Source organism: Globicephala melas, chromosome 20, assembly GCF_963455315.2.
Source record: "Globicephala melas chromosome 20, mGloMel1.2, whole genome shotgun sequence".
Lineage (NCBI taxonomy): Eukaryota > Metazoa > Chordata > Mammalia > Artiodactyla > Delphinidae > Globicephala > Globicephala melas.
The window spans coordinates 6,433,453-6,455,808 of record NC_083333.1 but is presented as its reverse complement, the minus strand read 5'-3'; the positions used below and the strand labels follow the sequence as shown (position 1 = coordinate 6,455,808).

Genomic DNA, 22,356 nt, shown 5'->3' with positions numbered 1-22,356 from the left:
TCTGTATCCTCTGTAAAAAAAAAAACTTAGCCATGAGTACAATCTGCTATTGGGTCTTATAAATCCCTCCAGCAAATCACTGAATGAAACAGTGGTGAAACCGTTTAGCCATTTCTAACATTGTTTTTCACATTTTTGAGACCTACCCTCTCATATACACGTACAAACAGCTATGGTTACCACTTGGCCTTAGTGAGAAGGGAACTTAGAGGTTTTCAGGAAATTACTTTGATTTTTGAGGCTCAGAGAGCCATTCTTCTGTATGAAAATAAGTCAGGTGTTTGTGTCAGTCAAGATAAATGAGGTAATGCTGCAGTAACTAACAGCACCAAACATTTCAGTGGCTTCAAATAACAATGGTTTATTTCTCACTCTAGGGCATGTCCACTGAAGGTTGAATAGGAGCTCTGCTCTGTATTGCCCTCCCCCTAGGACCCAGGCTAACAAAATTGCCACCATTTGGAACAGTATACATTGCAATAGCAAAGGGAAACAAGTGCTCTGAAGGGTCTCATACCAGCATGAAATGCTCTGGTCTGGAAGTTGCACAATCACTTCCGTTCAAATTCATTGGTTAGAACTAGGCAAATAGTCCTACTCAGTTTCAAGGGAACCAGGAATATAATCCTACCTACCATGTTCCTGGACAGCAAAGGGGAACCAAAATGCTTAGTTTATGGTCCTAATGACTAGCACAGTTCTCCATGAGTTGGGGAGGGCCTAGTTGGGCAGGTTTGAATATCGGCCTTTCTGTGCATTGACCACCTTCCGGAAACAGCACACTCCTCTCAGGAAGAGGGGCACAAAACGGCAAATTCTCAACTGGTGGGCAGGTGGATTGCGGTAGTAAGCCAGAAGGGCAGACATCAAAATCTCCTTGGGGCATGTAATGTTTGAAAATAGCTTCAGGAAGAAAAAGCCAGCACATCCCTTGAGAATCACAGCTCTAGAATACATCTTATCCTACTGGTCCAAAAATAAAGAGGAGAAGGGAGAAGAAGAGATGAAGATAAAGGTAAAGAATAAGAAGAGGAAGGGGAAGAGAAAATGAAAAAGGTTTTAAATGCTTAAAGACCCCAAGAGTCTGCCCAGATAGTCCCAATCCCACAAAATTCTTACTTGAAAATGTACAATCTTTCTTTTATTGTTCAATAAACACCGTATGCCAGCATGGTGTTAGGGGCAGGGATACTAGAATTTTTAAAAATGGTCATCCTCTAACACACACAATTTAGGGGCTTGGAATCCAGTGGGGAAAACAGAGAGGCAAACCATTTTAAATCATTTTATAATTGCTCAAATGAATGCGCAAGTTCAGGGGAGGATTGTGGAGCCAACACTGGGCTGGTTTTCCAAAAGCCATTCACAGTCCCCTTCTACCTTAACACTCTTTACTACAGAGGCTGAAGAGTGTAAATTCCTGATTGCCCAGCCCTCTTCGCAGCTAAGGGCAATATGACCCAGTGTTGGCCAATAGCATGGAAGTAGCAGTTGCTAGGTAGGACTTGGGGGAAAGTCTTTTAAAGGGACAGTCAGCCAGTATGATCACTGCAGTCTAATCTCATTAGATTTAGGGGCTAGAGCAATCGCTTTGTCTTTAATGTGGAAGATAACTGGGGCTGGAGGAGAAAGGCTAAGGGCAGAACAATAAGTTATAGCAGTGATTTACATTAGAGGTAATGGAATAAACCTCTGGGTATTCATCAACATTTATTGAGCATCTCCCATTATGTCAGGCACTACGACATTCTGGGGCTACAGAGACAAATAAGATACAGGTCAGAATAAGGGTGCCTCTCACCATATCAATCACAACCCCAGGGCAGGAATGAGGGGTGCTCATGGAACCTCAAGTTTGGGATATTCTGCCCCCTGCCCCAAGTTCAGGAAACACAAATGGGGTAGGATGGGGCCCAGAGAAATTAAAGCCAGCCCCATTCTGCAGCAATTCAAGGGGCACCAGGACTGTTTCAGTAATGGGAAGAAAGCGACTTAAGAGGCGATGCTCTTTTTATGTATACATCTCACCCAAACAAGCCCTAATGTTCCTCCAAATCCAGTCTAGTTATTTTAAATCACTGCATGTGGCAAATTAGAAAAGGAAATGGCAAAGTTGTAGGAGAAGTCTAGGCTCGAAACAGTCCTACCTGACCTGATGAAAATGGTCTGGAATTGGGAGAGTGACAATGACTGCACAACTTTGTGAATATAGTAAAAACCATGCCTATCCATTTTAAACAGGTGAATTTTATGGTATGTGAATTATCTCTCAATAAAATTAATTAATTATTTTAATGGGAGAAAGAATAATTCCACCACTTAGCCCTAAGCAAACTTGGGCTTGTTAGTTAACAGGTCAGAGCCTCAGTTTCCTCATCTGCAAAATGAGAATAGTATTACTTTCTTTACAGTAAGAACAGAACAGTAGACTGTTCTGAATATTAAATGTGACCATGTAGGTTAAGCATGTAACACAGTACCTTGCAGGTTGTAGAAGCAAAATATCTTCTAGTTCCTTTCTTCCTAAGTGCCAATAAAAATTTTAAAACAATCATTTTCTCAGCCACAAGATGTGACATACGCTCTAGGCAACCTCCCTTCAGACAGTCTTATCTCAGGCAGACAAGAGCAGGGAACGAATGGGAAGACAGGAACACGGACAGAAGCTGATGCTCACTGCGGAAAGACTGAAGATTTACTCTGCAGCTATGCAGTGCAGAAATAACGGGAGCGATTCATGCAGTGTGAAAACAGCTACACAGACAGAGCAGTGTTAAGGAAAGTCAGGCGGGTGCAGACATTTCTGCTTATCATTCTAGTTTAGTATCCAAACAGAATCCAGTTTTGCAAAATAGCCAAATCCACCCCAACACCTGGACAAGTCCGTGTGGCCACAACACAGCCCTGATGTTTAGAGATGACCCAGGCCCCACTCTCCTTGCTATGGTTCCTCAAAACCAGACTGAACCCAAAACAAACCTTACACAACCAGAATAGTTGGGCACAGTACCACATTAGGGAATTTAAGTCTTCACTGAGCTTCTCTTTTGCGACTATTAGAAAATCAACCAGGTACTTTTCAAGTACCTGCTGTGTGCCCAGCCTTGTGAAAGATACTGTTGTGAGGGAGAAAAAGAAGCATAAGCCCTGATCCCTGCTTTCAAGGAGCCAGCTAACCTCTTAGGTTTGAGAGCAACACTTAACAGTAAACATATAAAAGGCATCGTGCCTTGCACAGAGCAGTGGTTCAGTTGTTATTTGTTCATCGGGTCAATGAATTAATAGACGGCACAATAATAAAACAATTGTGTACATGTGGGGCTCACTCTAAGAACCACAAGATGGGTTGGAGTACTTGGAAAAAGCTTGTGCCAGAGGCTGCTAGTTGCCTACTCAATATCAATTCTTCCATTTTTCCTTGTAACAGAGCCCCTATTTTATTTGAGGTGGCCATATGCCCAGATAAAATACTACATTTCCCAGCCACCCTTGTAGCTAGAGATGGCTAATGAGATCTAAACAGAAATTGTCATGAGAGGCTTCTAGGAAAGTGCCTTAAAAGGCAGACCAACAGCTGCTACTCACTCTTATGTCCTTTCTCCCTTTCTTCTAATTCTTGTCTGAAACATGAATGTGATGGCTGGATTTCCAGCAGCTATTTTGGACCATGAGGCAACCTTGAGACAGAAAAGCAAAAAGAAGCCTGAAGTTTTAGCCACAGCAATCAGAGAAGAAAAAGAAATAAAAGGAATCCAAATTGGAAAAGAAGAAGTAAAGCTGTCACTGTTTGCAGATGACATGATACTATACATAGAGAATCCTAAAGATGCTACCAGAAAACTACTAGAGCTAATCAATGAATTTGGTAAAGTAGCAGGATACAAAATTAATGCACAGAAATCTCTTGCATTCCTATACACTAATAATGAAAAATCTGAAAGTGAAATTAAGAAAACACTCCCATTTACCATTGCAACAAAAAGAATAAAATATCTAGGATTAAACCTACCTAAGGAGACAAAAGACCTGTATGCAGAAAATTATAAGACACTGATGAAAGAAATTAAAGATGATACAAATAGATAGAGAGATATACCATGTTCTTGGATTGGAAGAATCAACATTGTGAAAATGACTCTACAACCCAAAGCAATCTATAGATTCAATGCAAACCCTATCAAACTACCACTGACATTTTTCACAGAACTAGAACAAAAAATTTCACAATTTGTATGGAAACACAAAAGACCCCGAATAGCCAAAGCAATCTTGAGAACGAAAAACGGAGCTGGAGGAATCAGGCTCCCTGACTTCAGACTATACTACAAAGCTACAGTAATCAAGACAGTATGGTACTGGCACAAAAACAGAAATATAGATCAATGGAACAGGATAGAAAGCCCAGAGATAAACCCACGCACATATGGTCACCTTATCTTTGATAAAGGAGGCAAGAATATACAGTGGAGAAAAGACAGCCTCTTCAATAAGTGGTGCTGGGAAAACTGGACAGCTACATGTAAAAGAATGAAATTAGAACACTCCCTAACACCATACACAAAAATAAACTCAAAATGGATTAAAGATCTAAATGTAAAGCCAGACACCATCAAACTCTCAGAGGAAAACACAGGCAGAGCAATCTATGACATAAATCACAGCAAGATCCTTTTTGACCCACCTCCTAGAGAAATGGAAATAAAATCAAAAGTAAACAAATGGGACCTAATGAAACTTAAAAGCTTTTGCACAGCAAAGGAAACCGTAAACAAGACGAAAAGACAACCCTCAGAATGGGAGAAAATATTTGCAAATGAAGCAACTGACAAAGGATTAATCTCCAAAACATACAAGCAACTCATGCAGCTCAATATCAAAAAAACAAACAACTCAATTCAAAAATGGGCAGAAGACCTAAAAAAGACATTTCTCCAAAGAAGATATACAGATGGCCAACAAACACATGAAAGAATGCTCAACATCATTAATCATTAGAGAAATGCAAATCACAATTACAATAAGATATCATCTCACACCGGTCAGAATGGCCATCATCAAAAAATCTACAAACAATAAATGCTGGAGAGGGTGTGGAGAAAAGGGAACCCTCTTGCACTGTTGGTGGGAATGTAAATTGATACAGCCACTATGGAGAACAGTATGGAGGTTCCTTAAAAAACTGAAAACAGAACTACCATACGACCCAGCAATCCCACTACTGGGCATATACCCTGAGAAAACCATAATTCAAAAAGACTCATGTACCAAAATGTTCATTGCAGCTCTATTTACAATAGCCAGGATATGGAAGCAACCTAAGTGTCCATCAACAGATGAATGGATAAAGAAGATGTGGCACATAAATACAATGGAATATTACTCAGCCATAAAAAGGAACAAAACTGAGTTATTTGTACTGAGGTGGATGGACCTAGAGACTGTCATACAGAGTGAAGTAAGTCAGAAAGAGAAAAACAAATACCATATGCTAACACATATATATGGAATCTAAAAAAAGAAAAAAGACCAGAAGAACCTAGGGGCAAGACAGGAATAAAGATGCAGACCTACTAGAGAATGGACTTGAGGATACGAGGAGGGGGAAGGGTAAGTGAGACAAAGTGAGAGAGTGGCATGGACATATATACACTACCAAACGTAAAATAGCTAGTGGGAAGCAGCCACATAGCACAGGGAGATCAGCTCGGTGCTTTGTGACCACCTAGAGGGGTGGGACAGGGAGGGTGGCAGGGAGGGAGATGCAAGAGGGAAGAGATATGGGAACATATGTATATGTATAACTGATTCACTTTGTTATAAAGCAGAAACTAACACACCATTGTAAAGCAATTATACTCCAATAAAGATGTTAAAAAAAAAAGAAAAAAAAAAGAAGCCTAAATTCCTGATGATCATAGAGTCACCATCCTCTCCCTGGACTGCTTATCTCTAGTATTCTTTTACATGAGAGATAAGTAAACCTCTATCTTGCTTTTTTGGGTTTTGTCGAATGCAGCAAACCCATATCTTAACCAATACAAGGTTCCACAGAAAAGCCAGGCCTTAAAGGAAGGGTTGGCTTTCCAACTGGGGAAGTGAAGGGGGGAGGGCATCTCAAATGCCAGAAAGAGCACTGGAAAGGACACTGGCAAGAAGGAGCACTGGCCGAAGCCAAGTGGGTAGAGAGTAGGAAATAAGGAGAAGTCAGATGATGGTTTTGCAGGGGAGACAGGGCTTGACTGGGGAAGGACCAGGGACCACGGAGGGCTAAGAAAGCTTGTTTCCCTCTGAAGGAGCGAAACATCTCTGGAGCTGGAGCAGGGTAAGAAAGGAAACAAAGAGGCAGATGAAGAGGCTTGGGGACTTTATTCCATGAAGAAATGTGAGTATGAGCTGTGGCCTGGTTCAGCCAGCTGAACGTTCCTGGACTGAAGATAGTAACTCTTAGATAGTAACACCATCTAAGATTTATTAAACACTTATGTGCTCTGCTGTGTGCTATACACCCTGTACACATTATCTCAGTGAAGCTTCTCGACAAATCTATGACACAGTCCTATCATTATCACCCCTATTTGGCAGACACAGAACTGGGGCTTAGAGAGAGTCAGTAACTTGTCCAAGGTAAGCCTCACAACCCTGCAAGCTGGGTAACATCCAGCCCGTTTTTCAGATGCAGAAAGTGTTTGCACCATTCTTTCAAAGCTAAGAAAAGGTATGGGGGACCTCCCTGGTGGTGCAGTGGGTAAGAATCCACCTGCCAATGCAGGGGACATGGGTTCGATCCCTGGTCCAGGAAGATACCACATGAGGCAAAGCAACTAAGCCCGTGCATCACAACTGCTGAGCCTGTACTCTAGAGCCCGCGAGCCACAACTACTGAGCCCGTGTGCTGCAACTACTGAAGCCCGTGCACCTAGAGCCCGTGCTCCGCAGCAAGAGCAGCCACCGCAATGAGAAGCCTGCGCGCTGCCACGAAGAGTAGCCCCGGCTTGCTGCAACTAGAGAAAGCCTGCGCACAGCAATGAAGACCCAACACAGCCAAAAAAAAAAGAAAAAAAAGAAAAGGTATGAAGATCCTGACTTAAAACACAAAGAGGGCTTCCCTGGTGGCACAGTGGTTAAGAATCTGCCTGCCAATGCAGGGGACACGGGTTGGAGCCCTGGTCTGGGAAGATCCCACATGCCACAGAGCAACTAAGCCCACGTGCCATAACTACTGAGTCTGCACTCTAGAGCCCGTGAGCCACAACTACTGAAGCCTGTGTGCCACAACTGCTGAAGCCCGCACGTCTAGATCCTGTGCTCCGCAACAAGAGAAGCCACCGCAATGAGAAGCCTGCGCACTACAACGAAGAGCAGCCTCCACTCGCCGCAACTAGAGAAAGCCCGCGCGCAGCAACGATGACCCAACACAGCCAAAAATAAATAAATAAACAAAATCTATAAAAAAGAAAACACACAAAGATTCAGAATCAAACACAGGGCCAATTGCTTTGTGAATAGTCTCTTCACCAGAAGAAAAACAGATGAGAAGAATAGAAAAGTTTTCAGGCTTGGTTACATTTACCTCTTGTAGAGGAGGAACACATTGTTAACAAACCCACCCACACCCCCTGGCCGAATGATGTTCACGAGGTGTAGATGTTGCTAAGGTGGGCGGGGGGAGGAGTGGGGGGTACCACGCATTAAAGAACCAAGCAAACAGTGAGGCCATGTCAGCTCTGGCTACAGATGAATCGTAGCCAACCACCAGCTCACGCGTCTCGAGTAGTTTTTTAATCTCTCTCCACAACAGGGAATGGGAAAAAAATTACTCCCTCACAGCTAAGGCTGAAAATTCCATACTTTGACTTAAGATATCCAGACACATCCAACGAACACAAGGAATTCTTCCTGGAGCAAAAATCTCATGAGTCACTAATGGGAAGGGGAAAAAAACCCATCAGGTCCCAAATGAACTAGGTAACATGAGTGCCTAGTAGGAAATGCATTTCCCATGAAGATTAAAAAGTCTCCATTGGCAGCCCGGGAGAATCTGATGCCAGGGCCTCCCAAGTCGTAGAGAAATCTGGAATTCTACAGCTGGTCCAGGACAGCCTTACATACTGGAAGTTAAAGAGTGTCAGTTTTGTAAGCCTGACCCAAGTTCCAATGCTGACTCCACCACGAGCTGTTTGATGCTGGGTAAACGTCCTCACCTCTCCCAGCCTCGGCATATTCACCTATAGAGTGGGACAAATAACTTCCACCCACTAAATGAGGCTAAATGAGACAGTCTGCTGCTCCTGTTACTATGATTTTGACAGCAGGGGTTCCCAACCCCCGGGATCTAATGCCTGATGATCTGAGGTAGAGCTGATGTAATAATGATAGAAATAAAGTGCATGATAAAGGTAATGCGCTTGAATCATCCCGAAACCATCTCCCCGCCCTGGTCCTTGGAAAAATTGTCTTCCATGAAAACAGTCCCTGGTGCCAAGAAGGTTGGGGACTGCTGTTTGATAGGACTCACATCTTAAGTTTTCTCTGCTTAAAATTCCAAGAAAGAAAAGGCCATAGGATGCAATGGAAACAGCCTAGATCTGGCTCCTAGACCCTGCCTTGAGGGTCATAAGCATGTGACCCTGAGGTTACTTTTAGGGCTCCAGGGTCCTCATCTGTCTGGAGAGGGCCAGGAAGATCCTAGATTTGGAAGACCAAATCTAAGATCCTTTCTTCTTCTGTCACTGAGGTTCTAAATGGCAGTCCTTACTTAGTCACTCATTTCAGGATTTAACAAGTTACCTGCTGGAAAGCTGTTTATCTAAAAACCTTTGGTTTCTACCCCGGAAGCAAAAAAGCCAGTGAGAACCTTGAGGGCAGGTCACCGACTTTTGCCATCTTGACCCTTAACACAGACTTGGCACAAAGTAAGACCTGCATAAATCCTTATCGAGTGGAATGGACAAGTGAATGAATGAAGGATTTCCAAGGGCTGGCAAAAATGACTGTTCATCCTCCACTAAGCAAAGTTTAATGCAAGGAGAAAACACTACCAATTTAAAATATTAATGATATTGACTTTGTCATCTGAACTACATCAGAATACCAGATGAATAGCTGCTGCCAGTCAAAAGGATGCCTGACTTGGGCTTTAGCTGGACGAGCGCACTTTGGTCCACGTGTGGCAAAGGGGATGCCACAGGCTACAGGAGGGATATGTAAACTCCTGGAAGGACATGTTACCCAACCTCTTTGGCAGGGTTGGCACAGAAGCATGCCAACATGAAAGCAAAAATACCAAGACCTCCACATGTGGGTGTGCAGTTGTGTCTGCCCAAGAGCCCCCAGCTGAGGAGGGGAGATCTAAAATCCAGCAGGTGGTCTGCTCACCTGTGAGGCCAAGTCCACGCAGGAGCCCCATGGGCAGGTGGCAGCCCTCACGGTTCACCTCAACAGCAGATGAACTGGGGTCTTCTGGGGACTTTAGTGATAAAGAAAATAATACTAATGCATACACATCACACATATGCACTTAATGGTCACTGTGTGAAAAAAGTAAACTCTTTAAGTATTTTATTTTAGGTAATTTTCATAACTACCCTGGGAAGTAGGTGCTATTGTTTGAGGCAGTATAGTTTGCTGTTTAAAAGCACGGACTTGGGAGTCAGACTGCCTAGATTCAAATCCCAAGTGCCACTTACAAGCTGGGTAACCTTGGGCAGGGTTATTTAAGCTCTCTGAGTCTCATGCTTATCATATGTAAAATGGAAATAATAATAGTGCCTGTCTTATGAAGCTGTTGTGTGGTATAAATGAGTTAATATGTGTAAAATGCTTAGAACAGGAGTGGGCACAAAGTAAGCCCCCAGGAAGATGAGTTACTTTTGTTATTTCTGTTAATAGAGACTGAGGTGCAGAAAGGCCAGTGGCTTGTCCATGGCCTCACACCTGCTGTGGGGCAGAGCCTGGGCACACACACAAGTCTGTCTTCAAAGCACACATGACCCAACACGGCTGATTCTAGGTCTGCGACCCCCACCCCACCCCATTCACATTACCACCCGCATCCATGCCAACGTGGCCTAGTCTTTCTTGGTACCAACCAAGGCTGCAAGGTGCTAAAGGGAAGATACTAAAAGAACTGGCATCCTAACTGACTTAAACCCTGATTTGCCTACTACATGTAGAACAAACCCAAGTGTGTCCTGGTATGGGGATCTGTCCCTGAGCTAAGAGAAAACGGGCCTTTTCCAAGGAGGGGAGAACCTCTGCCTTTGGGCCTTTTTATGGGAGGCCTCACATGCTCTCCTCCAAATGCTGAGAGGAAGGCAAAGCCTGAATTGTGCAATAAAACCCCATCAGGTGAGGTTCTCTGAGTAGAGATAATGGGCCTGATTGCTGGTGGAGAGGGAGAAACAATTTGAGGGCCAATCCAGCAAGAAAGCCTCATGAGCCAAGATTACCACTCTGCCCTGGGTCCTGCCCTGCTCCTGGAAGGTTCTAGAAAGAGCCAGAGCCTTGCTAGAAAAAACACGTGCATCATAGAAAACCAAACCATCTGTTGTGGTACATATACACAATGGAATCTTAGCCCTAAAAGGGAACGAAATGGGATCATTTGCAGAGATGTGGATGGACCTAGAGACTGTCATACAGAGGGAAGTAAGTCATAAAGAGAAAAACACATATCATATATTAACTCATATATGTGGAATCTAGAAAAATGGTACAGATGAACTTGTTTGCAAGGCAGAAATAGAGACACAGACATAGAGAACAAACATATGGACACCAAGGTGGGAAAGGGGGGGTGGGATGAATTGGGAGATTGGATTTTACATACATACACTAATATGTATAAAATAGATAACTAATGAGAACTCCACTTCGCTGTACAGTAGAAACTAACACAACATTGTAAAACAACTATACCCCAATAAAAAAAGCAAAGAAAAGAAAACTGAACCATCTGTGATCCAGAATGATCTGGGAGTGGGAAGCTTGGAAGCATTAACTCAAAGAAAATGACCCACAGGTGTAGTTAGTTAATACTATGGGTGCATACTGTGTGCCAGGGCCTGTTCAAAGTCCTTTAGAAATAATATCCCATTTACTCTTCATATCAATGGTATGATGTAACCTGTATTTATTAGTCCCATTTTGCAGATGAGAAAACTGAAACACGGAAAATTCAAATAACTTCTCCCAAGGTCACACAAGCAGTCTGGCTTCAGAGCCCACGGTCTTTATCAGCATTTTCCAACCTTTTGGCCCAACCCACGGCATGAAACACATTCTACATCAGGACCCAGTATACACTCACACAGTTATATAGAACTGAAACAAAGTTTTAAAACAGAATATTACTCACCATTACCATGTGCAATGCGCTCTGGTGTTTTCTATTCTATTCCATTAAAAAATATATATCATTCAACAAATATTTATGGAACACCTATTACGTGTTAGACACCGTTCTAGGCTTTGGGGCTAAGTCAGTGGATGAAAGAGATAAAAATCCTTGCCCTCTTGGAGCTTGCATTTGACCAGAGAGAGAGAGTGAATAAGATCCACGTGCAAAATCGTAGCATCTGAGGTGGTAATTTGGTGAGTGCTATGGAGAAAAGTAAAGCAGGGAAGGCCAAGGTGGCCAGAGAAGGCCTCATGATGTGTTCACTCCCCACTATGCTGATTTCAGTGGGCTGTCACTCACAGCGGGAAAACCCTGGCCCCTAATCTCTCCACTCCAGTGCGTCCTATATGTCTGGAGGCTCTTCCTCCTAGATTGTGCACACGTGCACGCTTGTATGTGACTACGTGCACATGTGTATACATGGATAGGCATGCATGGATGTGCTACATGCATGTATGCATACACATGTCCACCCCATCCGCTTCCTCACTGGGGACGTTTGGGAGACAGGAGGCAGGGCTCCCACATGCAGCTTTCCGGGGGCTCCCTACACAAGCCTGCCCTGCAGAGGGGGTCCTGGAATGGGGCCTAAAAAACAGCCCAGGCACTGTCAGCCAATGCCACAAGCGCCAGACATAACGCCCCGGCTGGAGTCTTAAGTCAGAGGAAGGAAAATCTTTTTATCACTGGTCCACCCAGAGGGAGCACCTCTTGTAAAGAGTTAGGCCAGAGGGAATGCTAGTTCCTAATCTGAATCAAGGTGCTCTATGTGCTAGAGTGCCCTTAAGGATAGAGGAGACAGAGCACAGAAATAAAAATCACTCCCTGGGGAAAATCCAGTGCATCGAGCACACCTGGCAGGGTGATTGAAGTGGGTCTCGGGGGGAGACGGGATTGGGGCCAGCTCTAAAGCAACTCTGGGGGACTTCCCTGGTGGCACAGTGGTAAGAATCCGCCTGCCAATGCAGGGGACACAGGTTCGAGCCCTGGTCCAGGAAGATCCCACATGCTGGGGAGCAACTAAGCCCGTGTGCCACAACTACTGAGCCTGCGCTCTAGAGCCCGCGAGCCACAACGGCTGAAGCCTGCACACCTAGAGCCGTTCTCCGCAACAAGAGAAGCCACTGCAATGAGAAGCCCACACACTGCGAGGAAGAGTAGCCCCCGCTCGCCACAACTAGAGAAAGCCCACGTACAGCAACAAAGACCCAATGCGACCAAAAATAAATAAATAAATTTAAAAAATAATAAAGCAGCTCTGGGCCACTTGGGTAACCTCCACTGAGCGCATTTGGAACTTGGCACTATAGAGTGAAATCTTCAGACTCCAAGTTAAAGGGGCACATAAAAATGTTACTAGCATGGGCAGCAAAAGCATTACCTATGGGAAAAGCAGTCAGTCTCTGCTAATGAGTAAGTGTAATTGATCACAACAGATGACTTGATGGCCATTCCAAATGCGCTTTTAGCAAAGTGGACAGTTTTTTTCATTCAAATGCAAGCTCACCTAGATAAGATCTAATAATGGAGATTTTGGAAGAATCCCAGCATCAGTGATTTCTTTTTTTTCCTCTTTCACTGAGCAGGAAGGCATCTTAAGTTCCTGGTCACAGCTTGACCCAATCAGATGACAATTTATGCTTTCCCTATGGCTGAGGAGACCGTGACAGTCCCTGGGGGCAGCAAAGCATCAGTCACAGGACAGCCCACATCCTTATCTGTCCTTTCCTCCTTAGCCCTTTTCCCACTCCCAACCTATGGGGAGCTGGGGAGCTGGAAGACACATTCAATTCAATGCAATCGGGCTTCCCTGGTGGTACAGTGGTTAAGAATCTGCTTGCCAATGCAGGGGACACGGGTTCGAGCCCTGGTCCGGGAAGATCCCACATGCTGCGGAGCAACTAAGTCCATGCGCCACAACTACTGAAGCTTGCGCGTCTAGAGCCTGTGCTCCCCAACAAGAGAAGCCACTGAAATGAGAAGCCAGCACACCACAACGAAGAGTAGCCCCCGCTCGCCACAACTAAAAAGAAAGCCTGCGTGCAGCAACGAAGACGCAACACAGCCAAAAATAAATCAATTGAATAAAATTAAAATTCAATGTAATCATCCACTTATTCAATAAGTATTTATTGAGCACTTACTGTATGCAAGGCACTGTGCTGACCACCGAAAGGGGATTCCACCACAACATGGCTAAGACCGGGTCCTGTCCTCAGAAGAGAGGGCAGATGTGAGGAGAAGCAAGAAAATGACAGGAGTGCCGAGTGGAGGTCCCAGCTCACTCCAACAAGCACTTAATCCTTCTGGGCTTCAGTTTCCTCCTTTATCAAATGAAGGCACTGCTCTAGACATGATCTCTGGGCACTAGGCCAGCTCAAAAACTCTATGATTCCAAGCCCTCCCCTTCCCACTCAGGCTCCTAGGCGGCTAGGAAGCTGACAGATCAGGTGGTGCCTCTTAGGAAGGGGACAGTCAGCAAAGGAAGCGGGTGGTGAGGATTATTATGTACCTTTCCCACAGTGAGGGGTTCTTTCATTTTGGCCAGAACACAAGGTACAGGCTGGAGAAGATGAGCGATAAGTTCAGAACATTAAGTGGAAGATTTAGACTTCCACATCAAGGAATCTGGAGGAAATGGGAACCACTGAAGTTACTGCAGAGAAGCATACTATCAGTGTGGGTGGTGCAAGGGAATCTCACCGACTTGCAGAGGATGAGTTGGGGTGGGGGGCGGGGAGGGCGGTGATGTTGCAATACAGAAGAAAGGCTGAGGTCTGAAGTGAAAGATTCCTCCCTCCCTTGGTCTGGTCGAGCGCATGCATCATCCCCTCATCCCCTACCATCGCCATAATGCTTATTTTCTTAAACTTGCCCAAGCCGAAATCACTTTGCACCCTCTTTCTTTTTTTTAAGTTCCACGAGTGCCTTCAAGGTAAACAGGTAAATTTTATCTCCCTTCTGCCCAGGCGCCTGAGGTTAAACAGAACCAGCGAGGTGTGCCAGGGAGGGGTGGGGAAGCGGCCAGCAGGCGAGGCCCAGGATATAAGAGACGGGGATCTAGAGGGGTGCGCCTACCTGCAAAGGAGCCATCCTCGTGGTCGGAGCTGGTGTGGCTGCAGTCACTGCCCCTGTCGGGCGAGCTGTGACTGGGCGAGTCCCGCTCGGGCAGCCCCAGGAACCTCTTGCGCCGCCACGGGGGGAGGGGCTCGCGAGCCCTACGCTGAAGGAGCTCCTCTGCCGCCGGGGGCGAGCCCCGCCCGTCCTTGACCTCTGCCTCTAACTGCTCCAAGTCGCGGCTCCCGCGCGGCTGCCGCCGGCTCCCGAGGATCAGGTGCATCCAGCGATGGGAACTGTACACCCGCGCTGGCTTTTCCGCCTCATCGCAGGTCCCGGGCCGGCAAGGGGTCACGAGCAACTGGGTGGGGGTGAGTTTCTCGTTCAAATCCACCATCTCGAAGTCGTGGTCACTGCTGTCGCCCCCATCGTCCGCGCCCGAGGCGTCCGGCTCGTCATCCTCCGAGCCCCGCCCCGCGCGGGTCCGGGCGGACCGCTCCTCTCCCGGGGCGCTGGAAACTGTGCCATCGTGGCCGGGGGGCGCGCAGTCCTCCCGCGGCCTTAAGAGGAGGCGAGGCTGCAGTAGCTGCTGGCGGATGGCGGCGGTCAAGCTGCGAACAGCGCCCCCAGCCCCCGCCGCCCTGGGCCAGGTGGGAAGGTCCTGGCACAGGTAGGGGGGACTCTCGGCCTTCGCGGCCACCTCCGTGGAGGGGAGCGACGGGCCCGGGGGGTCTCCGCCGCCGCCCGCTGCGCCCTCCTCCTCGAGCGGCGCCGGCTCCCCCTCCGGCCCGGCCGGCTCCTCAGCCGAGGCCCCCCTGCTGTCCCCGTCTCCGCCCTCCAGGCGCCCGCAGCCGAGGTCCCGCTTCTCCAGGGCCGCCTGCAGGTAGCCGACTTTGAACTTTTCCTCAGCCAGCACCTGTTGCAGCCACTTCAGGTTGAGTTTGCTGCGCTCCAGCTCGCGCTCCATGTCCGGCACCGAGTCCAGCCGCATGACAGGCGCCTCCTCCCCAGGGAACTCGGCCTGCCAGTGGCGCTCAAAGTCCTGGGGGTCCCACATACCGGGAGCCCCTTCGGGCCTCCGGGGCCCAGCTCCTCCGCGCGCAGCGGGTTGGTGTCGCGCTCGGCTGTCTCCGCGCTGGCGCAGTGGCCTGCCCTTCCCTTCAGCCCCAGAAGAGAATAAGAAAAAAATAATAAAGTTTTTCCCCTTCCGCCCTCGTGCCTTTTTTCTTCTTCTTCTTCTTCTTCTGGGTTTCGCCTCCCTGACGTCAGCGGCCACCGGCGGCGGCGGCGGAGGCGGGCGCCTGGGCGCCCAGGGCCCGCCCCGGGCAGGACGCGCTGGGCCGGCGATCTGCAGTCCCCGCGCCTTGCCCTGCGCCCCGCGGGCTCCGGTGTCTGGAGAGCCGCGGCGGGGGCGGAGCCTCGCGGGCGAGCTCTGGGTTGCGCCGGCGGCCGAGAGGCTGCGAGAGGGCCTGGTACGGCGGGCCTGCGGTGCTGCCCACTCCACAGGCGCCGGCGATACTTGAAGCTGGCCGCCGCCGTAGGCCCGGCTCGCATCTTCCTGGCCTGTCGGGCTGCGCCGCTCCCGTCGCCGCCGGCGCACTGCGCGCCGGCTCCCTGCAGCCGAGCGCGGGGCCGCGCGGCCGGGGAGGCGGGAGCGGCGGGGAGGGAGCGCGCAGGGTCGCCCTGGGCCGCAGCCAACCTCCGCTCGCCCGGCCCTCCACAGCCTCGCCTGTCCAGGGTCCGGGCGGCGCCTGGGGCCGAGAAGGAAAAGGTGGGGGAAAGGCGATGTGGCGCGGCGGCGAGGGCAGGTGCTGAAGGGCTGACCGGCGGGGTTGTCCTCCTCTGGGATTTATGGAGCGCCTTGAACTAACTTGTCCAAAATCACGGAGCTGCTTAATCCAAAGCTGGGGATAAACCTGTTTTGTTTTGTTTTGTTTGTTTTTTTGGTTTGTTGTTTTTTTTTGAGACCCTTTAAAGCTTTCTCTCCACTGCTCACTAGAGCTTTTCAGGTGAGAAATAGGCAAGGGTGACAGCTCCAAGTGGCTCTGCTTAGAGGCCCCTGTGACTTCAAAGCTGAGGATCCGCCCATGTGACTTGTTGTGATGGAATCAAACCATGACTGGCAGGGGCCTTAAACACCTGGGCGTCTAAGAGGACCCTCCACTCTGCTTCCTCTTTGTGGCCTCAACAATTCCCCTGGGGAGGAGCTGGTACCGGCGCCTGGCCTGACACTCCGGGTGGGGCGGATGGAGGGCTCCCGCCTCGCCTCCTCTTCACACCTGGCTGCACCACTTTTCTAGGGTCTTCGGTGAGGTCCTACTGTCTGCAGAGAGAGGGCCTGATAAACTGTCTCGCGCTGTCCTCAAGGGGGGACCTTGTCGGTGATTCACATTTTCTTCGTTTTAAGGATGTTGGAAATTGATCCTGTAAGAGACTAAGTGACTTGGCAGCTGGAAATTCTTCCTGGCCACAATGCCCTTTGGGGACTGGAGCTAAACTCAGCGACCTCTTCTCTCCAGATCCCTGCCACTAGCCGCTCACTTGAACCATGTGAACAGGCCATCCCTCTCCCACCTTCCAATCCCTTTCAGCCTATCCCTCAAGGCTGGATATTGGAAAGATACCAGAAAGTATTTAACCACAAATGAGATAGTGTCATGCTTCTGTTCAAAACCCTCCGGTGGCAGGGACTTCCCTGGCGGTCCAGTGTTTGGGGCTTCGCCTTCCGATGCAGGGGGTGCGGGTTCGATGCCTGATGGGGGTGCTGGGATCCCACGTGCCTCACGGCCAAAAAAAAAAAAAAAAAACCAAAAACATAGAGCAGAAGCAGTATTGTGGCAAGTTCAATGGAGACGTTAAAGATGGTCCACATCAAAAAAACAAAACAAAATCTTCAAACAAACAAAACCCTGCAGCGGCTCCTCATAACGCACACCTCCAGGATGGAGTCCAGACTCCACTGACAAAGGAGGTCCTCGCACATTTGGTCCCTGCCCACCTCTCTGCCTTTCTCCTAGGCTTTAGCCTTACCAACTCCCTGCTGCCTGGGGGACTCCAACCCTCCTTTAAGACCCAGCTCCACCTATGAGAAAACTTTTCCGGCCCCTCTCCCTCCTCTTTGTGTCACACTCCATCGTGTATGTGTCTTTATCTTTGCCCTTGTTCCACTTTATGGCAATAATTAGTGACATCTTTTGTTTCCCTTTCTCATAGCTGCTCTCAAGGTCAGGGATTGTGTCTTTTCCAGTTTTGTATTCTTGCTGCTTCTTGGAGAGTGTGACTGACAGACAGCTGATAATTGTTGAATGAAATGAATGAATGAATGAACAGGCAGATGACTGAATCCTCACCTTGCAGTTCCTGCTTCGCTGCTCCAGTTGTGAATCACTCTGGGCTGGGAGCAGATGTGCTTCCCACAGACACTTCTCAACTCTGGAATTTCCTTCCTTGACAAAGTCTGTGTTTACTCACTTTCCCAATATCCCTTCTTCCTTTTTCTTTCTCTTTTCTTTTTCTTCCTTCCTTCCTTCCTTCCCTCCTCCCTCCCTTCTTTCCTTCCTTCCTTCCTTCCTCCCTCCCTTCTTTCCTTCCTTCCTGCTTTTCTTTTTAAATTTGCTGTGCCACTGGTATGACTCATCTCTGTGTTTGTCTTTGTGCTCGATTGCTATGGAGAAATGGATATGTTTTAAAAAACATTAGTTGCATATTCCCCAGCTTGTGTGATTTCTCAGTCCTTCACCTAGTCCCTTAAGCTGCTCTCTCTTCCACCTTTGCTTCATATTTTGAAGAGACTCTCCCTACCTCCCTAGAGGGCACCACCATCTTTGTCTACTGGGAGGGATTGAGGTGCTCCCAATGCCTACAGCCAGCCAGTGCAGGAGTGTTCCATCAAGCGGAGTCCACAAGCATCTTGGCCTCTGTGAAGATTTCAGAATGGGGGAGAAATGCAGCACAGCAGACATGGATAACCCCAGTCAACAGCGTATTGATTGGAAGATGTTTCCATATGTATATTTAAATGCACAAAGGAAAAAACCCTGTAAGTTACTATGAGCATCCGTTTCTGAATTTGTAATTTCCCTGGGAGGATAGTTTCAACTCTGTCCTTTAATTAAAGCAGCAGTATGATTCCCTTTCTGTCCAAGGAAGCTGTTACCAATACCACTAATTTTTTCCACGAGGACCAATATAGCCAGAAATGCCAGCATTCATCATCTGTAAACAGATCCCAGGAGCAACCTTCATTGTCTCTAGCTGGTCGATAGTTCAGCTTTATTACTTGGCTTTGGGTCATCATGGGGGCAGGGATAGAGTGGCTGACATTTATTGAGTCCACACTTCTAGTGGCCATGCATCTTTGATCTCACCTAATTTCGACAACAACCCGGTAAAGAAGGTATTATTGTCAAGATAGTGAGAGAGAGAGAGAAATGGAAGATCAAAGAGGTTAGAGGTCGCACAGCTAATTTTCTGGAGTCTAAAGCTCAGTAGCTTTGCAAGGGCTTGGCCCAGGTGCATCTGGGCATCAGCATTTATTCATTCAATAAATATTTGTTGAGCACCTATTAAGCTCCAGAGCCTGGCACATAAAGTTTAAACTTTGTAACCTGGCATATCAGACGCTTCACAATGGATCCTCTGACCCCAGCCTACTTGTCCGACCCCATTTCTTGAATTTCTTCTGCTTGCTGCACCCATTCAGGCCCCCAATCTGAGTCACCCACAGAGAAGATGCCTTTTCTGTTCTGTGCCACCTCCCTTTGGCCCATCTTGGGTTTCTGCGGCAGCTGCAGTGGACAGTTCCCAAGGGCTGCTGGGGTCTCACCTCAAACACCCACCCCTACTACTCTCCACTCTTCTGTCCTAGGGGTTTTCTCAAGCATCCCAGATGAAAGCTTCTTTGGGGGGAAGTTATTCCGGGGCATCCCATGGCCAGTGGAGTTGCTTAATAAATGGTGGGAGTTGGTTAATAAATGCCGCAGGCTCCTGTCTTTGGAGGGCCTGAGGTATATTCTGCATGGCTGCTCAGTGGTCTCCGAGAGGAATGAGCCCCCACTGTTCACAGTGGTAATCAATCCATGATGAGCTCTCTATTGGCTTTCCCTTCTTGTCTGTCTCCCTCTCCCTCACTCCTGCTTCCTGGAATAATCTCCTGACTAAAATACTTGTACCGGGTCCTTGTGTCAGTCCCTGCTTTGCCCCTCTGGTCCCCCCACTAAGACACCCTCCAGCCTCCCCACACCCTCTCTGATAGCCACACAAGGCGCTTCACCATTCCCCCAATTACTCCCCCATCTCTCTTGTCTTCCTTTGCCATGTTGCTTCCTCCAGTGTGAAAGGATGAGATCCCTTTTCACCTGCCCAAGCCCAACTCACCTGTGACATTCTCTCTGAAGCCTTCCCTTCCCCACGTCCAGTTAGGCGTGCTTGTCTACAGAGGGATTTAACTTAGTCACGCCACATTGTAATTAGTTCCATGGCTCCTTGAGGAAATCCTGGCTCCAGCCAGCTGGTACCTCTTATTCCTCCTACTGCCACAGCCCCTGACACGGTGCCAGAGTCAGTGCCTAGTACATGTCTGCTAAGGGAATAAATGAATGAATGATGATAAATGAGTGAGTGGACTCTTTACACCATAACCTCACGCTATCTTAAATCAGGACCACCCTCACCCGAAGGAAAAGTGGGAAGACACCTCTGAGCTCATGCTGTCAGGAACTCTGCTTTTTACAAAATTCCTTTAGATTAACAAGCAGCCTCTATGGAAATATAAAATGTGACTATCAGTCATTCACACTTCAGTGTGAACTGCTTCTCCCTTGCTTTTTCCAGTTATCTGAGGTTCGTATTAGAGGGCTGGGAGTTTGGACTAGGAAGGAGAATGGAAGCGGAGTGCAGCCAGAAGGAGAAGGGTAACCTGGGGAGGACTGGGCTAGGATGAGGCCTGCATCTTTGAGTGCTAAAGGTGTGAACACAGAAAAAAGGCCCCTCTTTGGGGGGACCCTCTCTACCAGGCTTGCTTCCTCTAATGCAGGAGTTCTCCTGAGTACAAATTAGAATAACCTGGGGGAGCAATTAAGACTATTCAGCCTTGGACTTGCTTCAACGCCAATTCATCCAGAATCTCAGGAATGGGACCCCACATCGGTCTTTTCTTTTCTTTTCTTTACCTTTATTGAGGTATAATACAATAGATTCATTTGTTTTAAGTATGCAGTTTGATGAATTTTGGTCATTGCAAACCATGATGTGTGTAATCTCCACATTAAACAACATACAGAATAGCTCCATCACCCTCAAGAGTTCCCTCCTGCTTTTTTGCAGTCAACCCCTTTTCCTGACTCCCAGTCAGGAAACCAAGCAATAATTGGTTTCTATAATTTCTGTCACTATAGTTTTGCCTTTTCTAGATTTTTGTATGAACGAATGCATCTTTGGTGTTTGAGTGCTGAAGTTCAGTGTCCTGTTTTTGAGTTTCATCTGTTATGTGTATTTATATTTCATCCCTTCCCTCCCTCTCCCCCCAGGGTCAAGTGAATAGGCATTTTAATGTACTTTGTCACGTTCAACCCCCATCACAGTGCTGTGACAGAAGTATTATCACCACCTTGCAGATAAATAAATTATGGTTTGATGAGATTGAGAGAGTTGGTATAAATTACCTCCTTTTTATTGTTGAGCAGTATTCCATACTGTGAATATACCCCTATTTGTTTATCCATTCTCCAGTTGCTGGCCATTTGGCTGTCTTTTTGTGGACATAGTTTTCATTTCTGTTAAAAAATACTAATACATAGGAATGGGATTATTGGGTCGATGACAAATATATGTTTAACTTTATAACGTCCTGCTAGGGACGTCCCTGGTAGTCCAGTGGTTAAGACTCTGCCCTTCCAATGCAGGTGGCACCAGTTTGGGGAACTAAGATCCCACATACGGCTCAGCCAAAAAAAAAAAAAAAAAAAAGAAGATACTGCTATGTAATGTTTTCCAAAGTGGCTGTACCAGTACCATTTTCCATTACCATCGGCAATGTCTGAGAGTTGCATTGCTCTACATCCTTGTCAACACTTAGTGATGTCAGTCTTTTCATTTTAGCCATTTTAGACAGTGTGTAATGGTATCTCATCATGGTTTTAATTTGTATTTCCCTGATGACTGGTGATGTATAGCATCTTTTCATGTGCTTTATGGCCATATGTATATCTTCTTTGTGAAGAATCTATACAAATCTTTTGTTAATTTTTAATTGGATGTTTGTCTTCTTATATTTGGGTGGTAATAGTTCACATATTCTTTATTCAGACCTTTTGTCATATATGTTTTGCATTTCTCTAATGATTAGTGATGTTGAGAATCTTTTCATATGCTTGTTGACCATTTGTATATCTACTCTGGAGAAATGTCTCTTCTGGTCCTTTGTCCATTTTTGTTTTGTTTTGTTGTTTTTTGCGTTACGCGGGCCTCTCACTGTTGTGGCCTCTCCCGTTGCAGAGCACAGGCTCCGGACGCGCAGGGTCAGCGGCCATGGCTCACGGGCCCAGCCGCTCCGCGGCATATGGGATCTTCCCGGACCAGGGCACGAACCCGTGTCCCATGCATTGGCAGGCGGACTCTCAACCACTGCGCCACCAGGGAAGCCCTCCATTTTTTTCATTGGGTTATTTTTGTTGTTGTTGTTGAGTTGTAGGAGTTCTTCATATATTCTTGATATTAGGTCCTTATCAGATATATGACTTGCAATTATTTTCTCCCATTCCATGTTACCTTTTCACTCTGTTGACTATTTCTTTTGATGCACAAAAGTTTTTAAGTTTGATGTAGTCCCATCTGTCTGTTTTTGCTTTTGTTGCTTTTGGTGTCATACCCAAGAAATCATTGCCAAGTCCAGTGTCATGAAA

General features: G+C 47.1%; 1 protein-coding gene across 1 annotated transcript in view; it reads right to left on the bottom strand.

Moving 5' to 3' along the window:
• ABR (ABR activator of RhoGEF and GTPase) overlaps positions 1 to 15,646 on the bottom strand; it is a 178,160-nt gene extending 162,514 nt beyond the window's left edge. The window contains exon 1 of the mRNA XM_030861900.2: positions 14,477 to 15,646. Within this exon, the coding sequence (XP_030717760.2) occupies positions 14,477 to 15,512 (1,036 nt within the window). The 5' untranslated portion in view covers positions 15,513 to 15,646. The remainder of the gene's footprint in view (positions 1 to 14,476) is intronic.
• Between the last annotated feature and the right edge of the window lie 6,710 nt (positions 15,647 to 22,356).